Here is an 11,708-nt window from a genome sequence, read left to right on the forward strand (position 1 = left end):
TGGGGAATGTAAATGATAAATACATTTTTATACATCCATATCTTCATAGCTGACGAGACTATAGTTCTATTTGAGAGCTTTTATTTTGTCTAAAAAAAGGTTTTCGTCATCGTTCTGAAAAGGAAGTGAGACTGAGAGCCATGTTTGCGATATTTTTCCTAGCACGGCGAAGGCAACGAGTATTAGCCAATCAGAGACAAAATAGGGCGGGCCATGACTTCTCTATCCTAAGAAAAGAAATAGCCTACGGTGTGTATTTGTAATTTTTTTTTTAATTTCAATTATTTAATAGTACCATCTGATTAATTTATATACACAAACTAAAGTCAAATGAGATAAGAATCAAACGATGATTTTTTTTTTTTTTTTACTGATGATTTTTTTTAAACTTTTTTAGAATACTGAGTTTATTTGATGTTCAAAAAACAGAAGGATATTATTTTATTATTTATATAAATATAATAAATAAGTGATATTTGTATTCGTTTTTATTTTTTCGACACTATCATGGCCAAGTCTCGCGATAGAAAGTAAAAGACCGGAATTTATGTGCCATTCAAATTTATCGGAAATTATTTATCTAGTTATAAAAAAGGAAGCTAACCTTTGTCCGTTATTTCATATACCAGCACTCAAAAGTGTGCCCTTATTTAGTCTAGTGTTTATGATTATTTCATACAGCATATATCGTGGGTTTAAGTGGGATTTTAATTTATACACAATATAATGAGACGTGTGTGTCCTTGTTGCCGGAAAGGGTAACATTCACAATTTCCGAGGGGGACTTGAACGCAACAAGACGTCTCAGCAAGACCTGGTTGTGTTGTGTTGTGTTTCTGCTCGATTTTTTATTGTAATTGGCACATTCAGTCTTTCCTTCTTAGGTGGTGTTTATTAATTATTTGAGCACATTTGTGCAACGGTAAAGTTCACGTAGCAAAAACGAAGATGACATCTAAAATCAAAGGTACGTTAGCAGCATCTCCCATTCACGTATCTTGCTAAGCTAACGTTAGCTTTTTAGTTTTTACTCGGTTTTTGTGAACAGTAACCTGTATGTCTGCTTAGCGTTGAAAATAACATACTCATAATAACAATTTAATATAATTATGACCATGTGGATACCACAAGGCGCGATCCCATTAGGGTCCCATTAGGGTCGATCAATATAACAAAACCCAGCCACAGTTGTGGGATGTATCATATTAATTGTAGGTTACCTGGTGTTTTTGTTTTCCATCGCTGCTATTGGTTTGTTGCTGTTTGAAATGATTAATCGATGTAGATCAGTGTATCTTTACACCCCCATTATAAAGTAGCTCTAAATAAATTATTGCATTGTACTCCTAAAAAGTACAATTAAAAAAAGATAGAATACATGTAAATGTTTTCTTTATTATGTGGAAGAAGATATTAAAGGATATCAGAGAAGCTGAATTTACTCTGCAAGACTATTGCAAGTTCTATTGCAAGTTCTAATGGCAAGAGCAGGGTGCATCTTTTTTATTGTGCCCTAGTTAGTGAATGTAAGGCAGTGGAAGCTTCCACTGGAAGCTCAGAAATGTGCAAATAGAGTAATCAAAAAGAAAATTAAAATTAATCCTGAATGATGAAACTATCAAAGCAGGTACTTCTGTTTATTCAACATAAGACTAAAAGTATCCTCTTCATTTCTAAACAGTATATTACTGTATATTACATCTATCTGTATGTACTTTGTACTTGCATAAATACAAAGCCAGCAAAATTAAAACTGATGTACTTCTTTTTTCATTGTAGTTGGGAAGGCTGGCTCCAAGAGCAAGGAGGATGCTCCTTATGAGTTGGAGAGTCAGTTTATTCTGAGGCTTCCTATGGTGAGAGTGTTGTGCACACTGAAAACATGTTGCTCTGTTAAATCCATTGTGACCATTTGCTGTTAATGACGTGGGTCATCTTTTTCTCTCGTAGGAGTACGCCTCAACAGTAAGGAGGATTGCCCAGTCCAGCAGTATGAACATGAAAGATAGGCTCACCATCGAGTTGCACCGTAAGATGGTTTATCAGTGGCTGTAGTCTGACCTTTTTGATATTTCTCAAATGTAAAACTGTCTGGTTGTCCATTTAAAATCCAGTCAAGAACTAAGTTGAGGTTGTTTTTAAATTTGAGAAATATACATATTGAAAATATGCACTAATATATATGGAGTGAATCATTAGTGTCTTAATTGCACTAATGTTCAGTATCTGCATTTTAGTACTCTCAGCATACTTAAATTTTAACTTTTAGTATGCATGTCAGGGAAAGCTTAAAGGATGGGTTTACAGTTGTTCTGTCTATCTTTAAAAAAATGGTCAGGTGCCCAAATGAACATTGGAAACGCATTGTAAGCACATCTGGAGGGTATATTTTTAATGATATGTGTGAACAGGAGGAATGATTACAGGAATAGAAGAAGATAAACCTCTTTTATTGTTCATACAGACACCTGACTATTGTTTTGAGACAGACTTGAAAAATTGTGAACATGTCCTTTTGCTTGTTTTGCAAGTCCTAAGCAAATAAATGGGTACACATCTACTGTTTATCATTTGAATTGTTTATATTTTCTGTTCTTAACAGTGACTGTTCACTCCTAATTCTACTTGATTACTCCATTCTCACACTCAATATGTCATAGTAATTAATCATGTTGTCCTTTTGAATCATAGCTGATGGTCGCCATGGTATAGTGAGAGTGGACCGTGTCCCTCTTGCCTGCAAACTGGTGGATCTGCCCTGTATGATTGAGTCTCTTAAAACAGTGGACAAGAAGACATTTTACAAGACTGCAGATGTCTGCCAGGTAGAACAGCAACATAGCATGACATTATGGATGACCTCTTCATTGGATACATTGGTTGTTATTCTTGTCTAGAATATTTATTGTAAATAAAAAAAAGTGCTTTTAATTTTTAACATGTTTACATCAATCAGCAGAATGCAGTTTCATTTAACATTAATTTCTGCATCTGTGGGTTAGATGCTGGTGTGTACACTAGATGGAGACCTTTACCCTCCTTTAGAAGAGCCCACTGGCACGGACCCGAAGAGCAAGAAGAAGGACAAAGACAAGGACAAGAAGTTCGTTTGGAACCATGGCAGTAAGTAGGCAAACGTGTACACGCAACAACTTTTTGAGAACTTTGCAAATCAGTAATTCAGGAAGCGTTGTTTTCCCTCCACAGCTGATTGTGCCATTTTGACTCCACTAATCCTTTTGTTTTGGTCTCTAGTTACCTGCCCTCTGAAGAACACACGCAAGAGAAGATTTCGGAAGACTGCGAAAAAGAAGGTTTTTGACATTTTCTTTTGCCCCTCAGCGCGCTCCCCTCCCATCCATCTCTTTAGCATCGTGTCTGATGATCCATCTCTTTTCAAGGCTTTCTTCCACCAAGACATTTACATTTCATAAAAGAGAAACTGTGGTGAAAGTGAAAAACTAAGATTTACATATAAATAAAGCCTTTCCATCTTAGTTTGCCCCAAAGGCTTGCAAAAAAAGCAATTTCACTATTGCTCTGATCAAAGTGAAAGCGAGTGTGCTTGAGAACTACACTTCTGCTTTTGTCTTTTGAATAAATCTTCCTGACGATGCAGAGCTGAGCCATATTGATTTGTCCGCATCTGTTTTTAATCGCTAATGTGCTTCCTGGCATATGTCCAGCTGCCTGTGTGTGTGTGTGTGTGTGTGTGTGTGTGTGTGTGAGAAAGAAACGCTAGATGTAACCCTATCTCTCTCTCTCTCTCTCTCTCCTTTCTTGCAGTACATTGAATCGCCTGACGTGGAAAAGGAGGTGAAGAGATTGCTGAGCACAGACGCTGATGCTGTCAGTGTTCGTATCCTTTTTAAACATTTACAGATATTTTGTAAGTCCATCTTACACAGCCGAAAATAGCAGAAAGAATGTGTGTGTGTTTCTCATGTACCAGCAAAAATATTTCGGGCCCAAAGAAGTAGTGTGCTTCATGTCATGTAGAATAAATTGGACGTTTTTTGTGACATGAGGACAAACTTAACCTCACTCCCGTCTTGCAGCCAAAAAGGTTGATGTGGTGGGTGTTCTGACTCCCACTCAGCTCACCTGACTTGACTCTGTCTAATGTCTTTGTGTAAGGGATACACTTTGCAAGGAGGCTATTAGTGCTCTAATGAAACTCTAAACTTGCTTGACAGAATAAGAGCACAGCAGGGCTGCTTTGAGTGTCTGCTTGCTGTGTGTTAATTGAGATGGACTGTTCATTATCATTGCTTAGTTGGTCACAGTGAAGCTTGTTTCTAATTATAGTTTTACCATTGCATGCAGCAGAAGACATACACATGACATGCTAATGAATGTTAACATTAAGGCAGTTCGTATGGATTATTATGAGGTCTTTACCCTTCAGTTCTACTTCAGATGAAAAGTGAGAGTTTTTAGGACCATGAGTCTTTTAGTACAGCACTTCTGACGGTTGAGAGGAATGTACAGAGGGTATGTTGACCTTAACCTGTGATGTTCAGGGTGGGAAATAATAGCGGAGGATGAATCCAAGGATGCTGACCAGCATGGCTCTCTGGCTAACCTTGACTCATCACCTGGCACCTCAGGACACAAAATGGGCCATGGGTCCTCTGGTAAGTGAAATATATGATGAATTATATGTTGAGCTGCAACGATTAGTCGATAAATCCCGTTGATAGACAGAAAAATAATCATAATATCTTTGGCTTTTGGACTGTTGGTTGGGACAAAACAAGACATTTGACGTAGTAAATGAGGCCCTTTGTCTGTGGAAACGGTGATAACTATTTTTCTGGGATTTTATAGACCAAAAAACTAATTGATAGCTGCAGCCCTAATTATGTATTTGGTGAATCATCAGGAAGAAAATGACTAAAGTGATAGGCTTTTCTTAGCATGGTGGGAGAGGTGTGCCAGTTCCCCTATTCAGTTAAAAGGAAGAGTTAGAAGGACAAACTTCAACCACATCCTACAGACCAGTGGTTCCCAACCTTTTTCTTGAGAGACCCATATTTTTATCATTGTAAACTTTGGTGACCCCCCACCCAGCAGCGGCATGGAACAAAGAAGTCGTGACTACTGTAAAATGACAGCCTGACAGTTTCCTTTGTTGCACTTAGGGCTGGGCAATATATCGATATCGTGATATGAGACTAGATATCGTCTTAGATTTAGGATATCGTAATATGGTGATATGTCATCAGTGTTGTCTTTTCCTGCTTTTAAATGTTGCATTACTGTAAAAATGTGTAATTTTCTGAACTTACCAGACTGTTCTAGCTGTTCTGTTATTTACCTTTTACCCACTTTTGTCTTTATAACCACAAACTTTTCATCGTGTAAATATTTTGGGAAAGCATCAAGAGTCATTTCTACATTATCGTTGCAATATCAATATCAAGGTATTTGGTCAAATATATCGTTATACTTGATTTTGTCCATATCGCCCAGCCCTAGTTGCTCTATGCCTTCACTTCAACAGTATTTTTCTGTCTTCATTTTGAACACACGCACACACACACACAACACCATTGCTACTCTTGATAGCCTCTGCACCAATGGTATGAAAAGGAAATAGAGAGCACCTAAGCATTAGTTACCCTTTGGCTGAAAGATAATTTTTGCTTCTGGATTCTGCAGAGGAGATTTTTGGCTTGTAGGTGCATAGTAAGTACGCTGGCACTCTTAGGCGAGAGCTGTGCATGACTGGAATGACTAATATTACTTTAAAACACCCCAGTGCTGTAGTAGAACAGTGTGGTAACAAAAGCATTTCACAAGTAAAACATGTACCTCATACATATACTTACCCACTACAATTTCACACAGTTTTTCTTTGCCAAACACCATGAGAATACTGGAAGTCTACAGTCCACGTGAATCTTTTCAGGCTTTTATCATATGAGGCTGTAACTCATAACAGCTTTTGTTTTTTATAACTCTAAATAGTCTTGTCTCTTTGACCTAGATTGAAGCAAAGGAAGTGCTCTGAATTCTTGCTGTCTCCATCTCATGTTAATAACACTAATGTGCTTTCCGCATGGCCAGTCCAGCGTGACGAACTGAGGGAGATTTTCAACGACATCAGTAGCTCCAGTGAGGATGAGGAGGACGAAGGGGACCGGCACGAGGATGAGGACCTGAATATCATGGACACGGAGGACGATCTGGTCCGACAGCTCCAAGACAAACTCAACGAGTCTGATTCTGCACAGCATGAAACTGACAGAAACAACCAGATAGGTGAGAGGATATCAGGCTTTCTGTTTAAAAGTTACAGGTCTTAACACATATCTGAGATGCATGAAAAGCTTATTGACATATGAAATATATTCTGTGTTTTTATAAATACTGATATGGTATTTGTTGTTGTCAGCAGGTCTAATGCCTTATCAAGTTACATTAGATGTATTAGGTGTACCTAATAAAGTGCTTGGTGAGTGTATATTCTGTAGATATCATACACGTGCATGTGTTTATAAAATTAAGCATGTGCACACATACTCAGGGAAGTGGATGAAGTAAGTGCAGCATTAGTATTATGCAGTCTATCGTGCTGTGCTTGCAATATGCGTTTCTCAGTGTGAATACTTATTCTTTCAGCCTGGGCACACTGACAATCTTTCATTCTTCAGTTGTAGTGGTCGTGGCAGAGAACTTGACATGCTGATTTTTTGAATGGACTTGGGAGTAGAGTCTGATGAAATTAAATCAAACTCGCCTCCGCCCTCTCAGATACTTATCAAAGAAGAGGTCAAAAATAACCTGGGTGAGGTTTCTGGACTTCTAATCAGAGATGATTTTTTTAGGTCACACACATAAATGTGTAGCCCTGCTCTCACCTGATTATACGTGCTGTGTCCTCACCCACAGAGATGCACACACTGACAGCGCTCTGCTCTCCTCCTCCACTAACTAGTCTGACAGATGTAGTGGCTCAGCGTGTAGCTCAGACAGCTGTCCAACCTGACAGCTCAATACCTCCTTATCTACATACATGGAGCTGTCAGTCAGCAATATTACCAGCCAGCTCCATTGTAGCAACCCAGCAGAGCCTCTCCCAGTGCGTCAGAGTTGACGTCTGGCTGGTCATAATCCTGGCAGCCCTGCAAAGTTTTAATAAATGGGTTTGCAGGGGCTCCTCCCTGCTTGCTTTTGCATATTAGATGGGCTATATCAGAGGATTGAGAGTCAGCTGAGGGAAGAAGAGGACGGATACATTTAGTTTGGAAGATAATTGATGGTGGTGGAGCCACAGGTTTTTGTGAAGCACTATCACTTTGGCTGAATTTAATGAGAACCCTCTGTGGAGCCCAGAGCAAACTGATTTAGTTGTGTCTTTTAGTGCTTCGACCTGCTGGCTCACGTCCTTTTTAAATGGATTTGTTGTTCCCATTAACTGCAATTTGTCAAAGTGAAATGGAGGCATCTTCGTGGTTCAGCAAGCAAGGGTGCATATCTTCGTCATCTTTGCTCTCAAATTATGTCACATCATCATCTCTCTCCATCTTTTTGCCTCTGCGCTTCACTGTGCCAGAAAGCAGAGACATAAATGACACATTTGAGTGTATTTATGACAATCATAACACATACGAACCTCCTGCTGTGCCCTGCAGTGATGGAGTATCAGGTGCAGATCAACAGCGTCAAGGCCAAGCTCCAGGAAACCCGCGCCCGAAAGAAACAGCAGGAGGAGCTCATCATGAAAGTGGAAAACCAGGCCCTCAAAGTGAGCAGTAAACACACGCACATGCACACACACACACACACACACACACACACACACACACACACACACACTCATGCTCTTTTTTTTTTTTTTTTGTACAATCAGAGTCATTCAGAAACTAGGTCTGCATGTACAGAAACGTAAACAAGAACATGTAGATGAGCTTGGAGGCAAATCTTCATGTAGCATAAGGTCTCTAAACAGTGATGTGAAAAATATGAAAAAACCCCACTCATTACACGCAGTGTTGGAGGCCATTATTTTGTTTTGTTTTTTGTATTTTTTGAAGCCCTAGATATTGCATTTCTCCCGTCAGCCCTTTACTGTATAAGCATTAGCATGCAGAAAAAACGGTATGAAAATTCATTGTTCTAGCAAGCGTTCTTTAGTGGAGACTTTACAATGAGTGAAACATGAGCAGACACAGCCCTTTTTAACGTTGCCATTTAGAGCTCTCATTGCCCGGTGTTTTGGGACCGTCAGAGCCCCATCTCCAATCGTTATTATCACAGTCGCAGGGAAAAGGTCAGCTGTCTCTGACTGTCATTCCAAGTGGCCTTTCTGTCAGAGAGGAGATAGTGACACGAGCAGCCCAGGCAGACACACATTTAAAGCCATCACAATTTAATGAGGCTCAGCATGTCGACTCAAACAAATCTTGTTTGTCTCTCTCTTCTCACAGAATCGCTTCCAAGCCTTGTTGGATGAGATTATTCAGCAGGAGGAGCGGGAGATGGAGCAGGTAAGAACCTTTTTTGTAAAAGCCGAAGATCAGAGCTCGCTGTGAGCTTTTCTACAGCTTTCAGCACTTTGCATGAATTTATTTTGTATGAATGTCAAACACCATGCTGGCACATGGCACTGCGCTCACTGTCCAATTGAAATCCAACAGTTTTCATGCCTAATAGCAAAGTTCAAATTCAATCATGCAAAATTGAATTTGTCAGCAGCTACCGGTGGAGTCCTTTTTTTTGCAGCCAGTTATGGCATAGTAGCCACCTACTGTCATGCGTTGTTGTTTGTATTGACAAATGAAGGCAGTGAATTAATGTGAAAAGACATGTTAATCATCATCCACTTACCCTCCAATTACACCCCGGGGCTGTCGGGCATCAATCACGCCTTCTATTTTCTGCTCCAACAGCTGGCCTCCCTGCAGGAGCAGCTGGACTCACTGATAGAGAAGTGACCACCAGGGGGCAGCCTCATGTCATCTTCAGCCACACTCACCCGAAGAGGGGGATTGGAGCCTTCATCCAGGGAGGAGGGAGTCTTTATTAGATAACTTGCTGTGTCATTCCTTTCAATTTGTCATTTTTGTGAATTACTCATCAAGCATACAGCTTTCTGTATAAAAAATGTAATGTTTTTATTATTAAATTGACAGAATGTGCTGTTAGTTACTCTGTGATTAAAGTTTTTGTTTGGCTTCAAGGTGGAATATTGTGTCTGTTTTGCTTGCCATCTTAAAACTAATTGTACTCCTACTTAACACTTTTACCTCAGCTCACCCTGTTTGTATTTCATTACCTGTTTGAGGAATAGATTGTGGCACAACTCAAGTGTCAAACAAATGTCATTTTTATTGCACTCAAGTATATATTTACGCGTGTGCAGTAACTGTTGATTTAATGTAGATAAACCACCTTCAGTTTTTTTATTAGATTAAGATATCACAGACTGTGGCATTTTTACAAATTCTTACTGGTTTATTTAGTGCACTGTCCACTGAGCTGACTGCTAAACCATGCTAATAACTCACCAGAATGCTGCTTTATATATTATTTGAGTTTGTTTGGTATTCAGATAATTCCCAATCAAATGTCAGCAGTGATGATTAAAGATTAATAGCTACTTCCTGTCCACTTGCCTGTGTGGCATACATGACAGACAGCTGTCATTCATAGACATCCTCAGATTACTCTTGTTTCAGAATAATCTTGTTCGAGAGTGATCTGGGCCTTTCTCGTCCACATAATTCTGGGTCCGGTGGTCATCCCCGCCTCTCCTGCTCTTTCCTGCAAGGATTGCCCCACCAATCACAGGAGTAGGCAAGGGATTAGTCTCTTAAGATTAACGTGGCCATCTCCAAACCCTGCCTAATCCTGCCATCTGTCAGAGAGCAGCTAACCAGCCAAGTCTCCCAACACCAGGTTAATTAGAAAGCCAAAAGAATACAGACCTAAGAAGAAGGAAAAAAAGAAATCTCCAAAACACACTGAAAATGGAGGAGACATACCTTGTCAATCATCCAGGGGTCAAGAAGAAGATTCTTGCTGGAGGCAAGGGGCCGATGCCACACTTTCCACCTGGGACAAAGGTAGCCTAACAGCCAACCTGATAACCCGAATTATCCTAGATTGAAATCTAGTATGTTAGAAATGATAATGGCTTGCATAATTACCACTGTGATGTAATTAATGTTCCACGGAAAAATTTCTATTTTTAGGTTTGTGTTGCATTGCCCACTTCAATTAGATTCTGATGAATTATTCATGAAGGGAGGGAATGATTCTGTATCTGGCTCTTACACACAGAGCAAACATTTGGTCAACCAAATTGCAACATGTTTCTTGGCACAGTGTCTGTATTTCTGTTCATGCACTGATCTACCGGTCGCTGACTTTTTTTCCCCCTTCTAGTCACATCCAGCCATATGGCACTGAGCCTGGACACTGTGACAAACATTTTCCATGACAATGCCAGCATGAATTTCCATTTACCTGCGTGTCCGTATTGCTGTGTGTCTGTGTTCCTTACCCAGTGAGGTGATTCCCAGTTGCTCGCACAGTTATCAGACCCATTATTCACAATCTGTCAAGTTATAAATAGAATGTTACATGGAGCCGACAGACTTTTACACTTTATCCCTTTCACATGCATGCAAACAAACAGATTGAACGCATAATAAATACCAGAATGTCTGTGTTACAGAAAAATGATGACAAAGTGACTGGAGTACTGTGACATCATTCAGTCCAATCATATTTACTTTAGACGATTTTATAAAGTATTTAAAAAAGTAAATATCAAATTGTTTAAAAGAAATAAGAAGAATTTTGAATATCTATCTGCACTTTATTCAGGTTGACAAATACATTCTTTGTTTCAAGCGTTATATTTGTAGGCCAACACATACGTGCACACATCAATATACAATTACATACAGTACATATATTGGTGAAATTGTGTATAAAAAATCAAAGGCAACAATTTCCCCCATGTATAACTTTGTAATTTAGGAGGCGAGAGGAAGAAGGTGGTACATTTTTGTTATCTGCAAGCCAAATATTTAATTGCTGTTTTGTGGAAAAACTTGATAAAACGATCTATTAGCTGGTGGTTAAAAGGTCTTTCAAGTTCACCATCACTGGAAACATCCTCATTAGCAATGATGGGAAAATCTGACAGAGGACTCTATTTGTTTTAACCTACAAAGTAAGACTTCTAATAGATGGAAAACCGGCGACCATTATTAGATTAATTTATGTATTTGCATTTTTTCCCATGATATTTTGTTGACATTTAGTTCCCTTTATTAATTTCCACTCTTTAAATATTCATGTTCTTCTGCTTTCTCCTCCCTTCCAAGCTGGTTTTCCATTTCCAGACTCTGCTGGACGACTTCGAGCGGACTGTCATCGATGACAGTCGATTGGCTGGCAGACCAGCTGAGATCTTTGTTGGAAAGATGTTCAAGATGGAAATCTGGGAGACCCTGCTGACATCCATGAGAGTTGGCGAGGTGTCTGAATTCTGGTGTGATGCTGTTGTGAGTTGGATTATGGACTACACACACACACATACACACACACATACACATTGAGATATTAGACCCCTAAAACAGATCCTAATGAGCAAGCTTTTGCTCCTCATTACGATGCACACAAATCTACTTTCTGTAGCCTCTTACATGCTCAATATTATAAACAGAAGCAAGGCAATGTTTTTGTGC

General features: G+C 39.3%; 1 protein-coding gene across 1 annotated transcript; it reads left to right on the forward strand.

The window, feature by feature from the left end:
* The first annotated feature begins 789 nt into the window (after window positions 1-789).
* taf7 (TAF7 RNA polymerase II, TATA box binding protein (TBP)-associated factor) lies at window positions 790-9,187 on the forward strand. The gene is made up of 12 exons (XM_053323766.1): window positions 790-967; window positions 1,780-1,856; window positions 1,951-2,029; window positions 2,692-2,825; window positions 3,003-3,123; window positions 3,256-3,314; window positions 3,787-3,859; window positions 4,524-4,637; window positions 6,073-6,267; window positions 7,641-7,753; window positions 8,436-8,495; window positions 8,898-9,187. Exons 1-12 carry the CDS (start codon window positions 949-951, stop codon window positions 8,940-8,942), a joined length of 1,089 nt encoding a protein of 362 aa, XP_053179741.1. The 5' UTR covers window positions 790-948; the 3' UTR covers window positions 8,943-9,187.
* The last annotated feature ends 2,521 nt before the right edge of the window (window positions 9,188-11,708 follow it).

This window comes from Scomber japonicus, chromosome 8 (assembly GCF_027409825.1).
Source record: "Scomber japonicus isolate fScoJap1 chromosome 8, fScoJap1.pri, whole genome shotgun sequence".
Classification (NCBI taxonomy): Eukaryota; Metazoa; Chordata; class Actinopteri; order Scombriformes; family Scombridae; genus Scomber; species Scomber japonicus.

Excerpts from the sequence above, each read along its gene's own strand:
- taf7 (XM_053323766.1), top strand. Across the intron at positions 3,315-3,786 it reads GGAAGACTGCGAAAAAGAAG|TACATTGAATCGCCTGACGT; the intron begins GTTTTTGACATT and ends CCTTTCTTGCAG. Across the intron at positions 8,496-8,897 it reads AGGAGCGGGAGATGGAGCAG|CTGGCCTCCCTGCAGGAGCA; the intron begins GTAAGAACCTTT and ends CTGCTCCAACAG.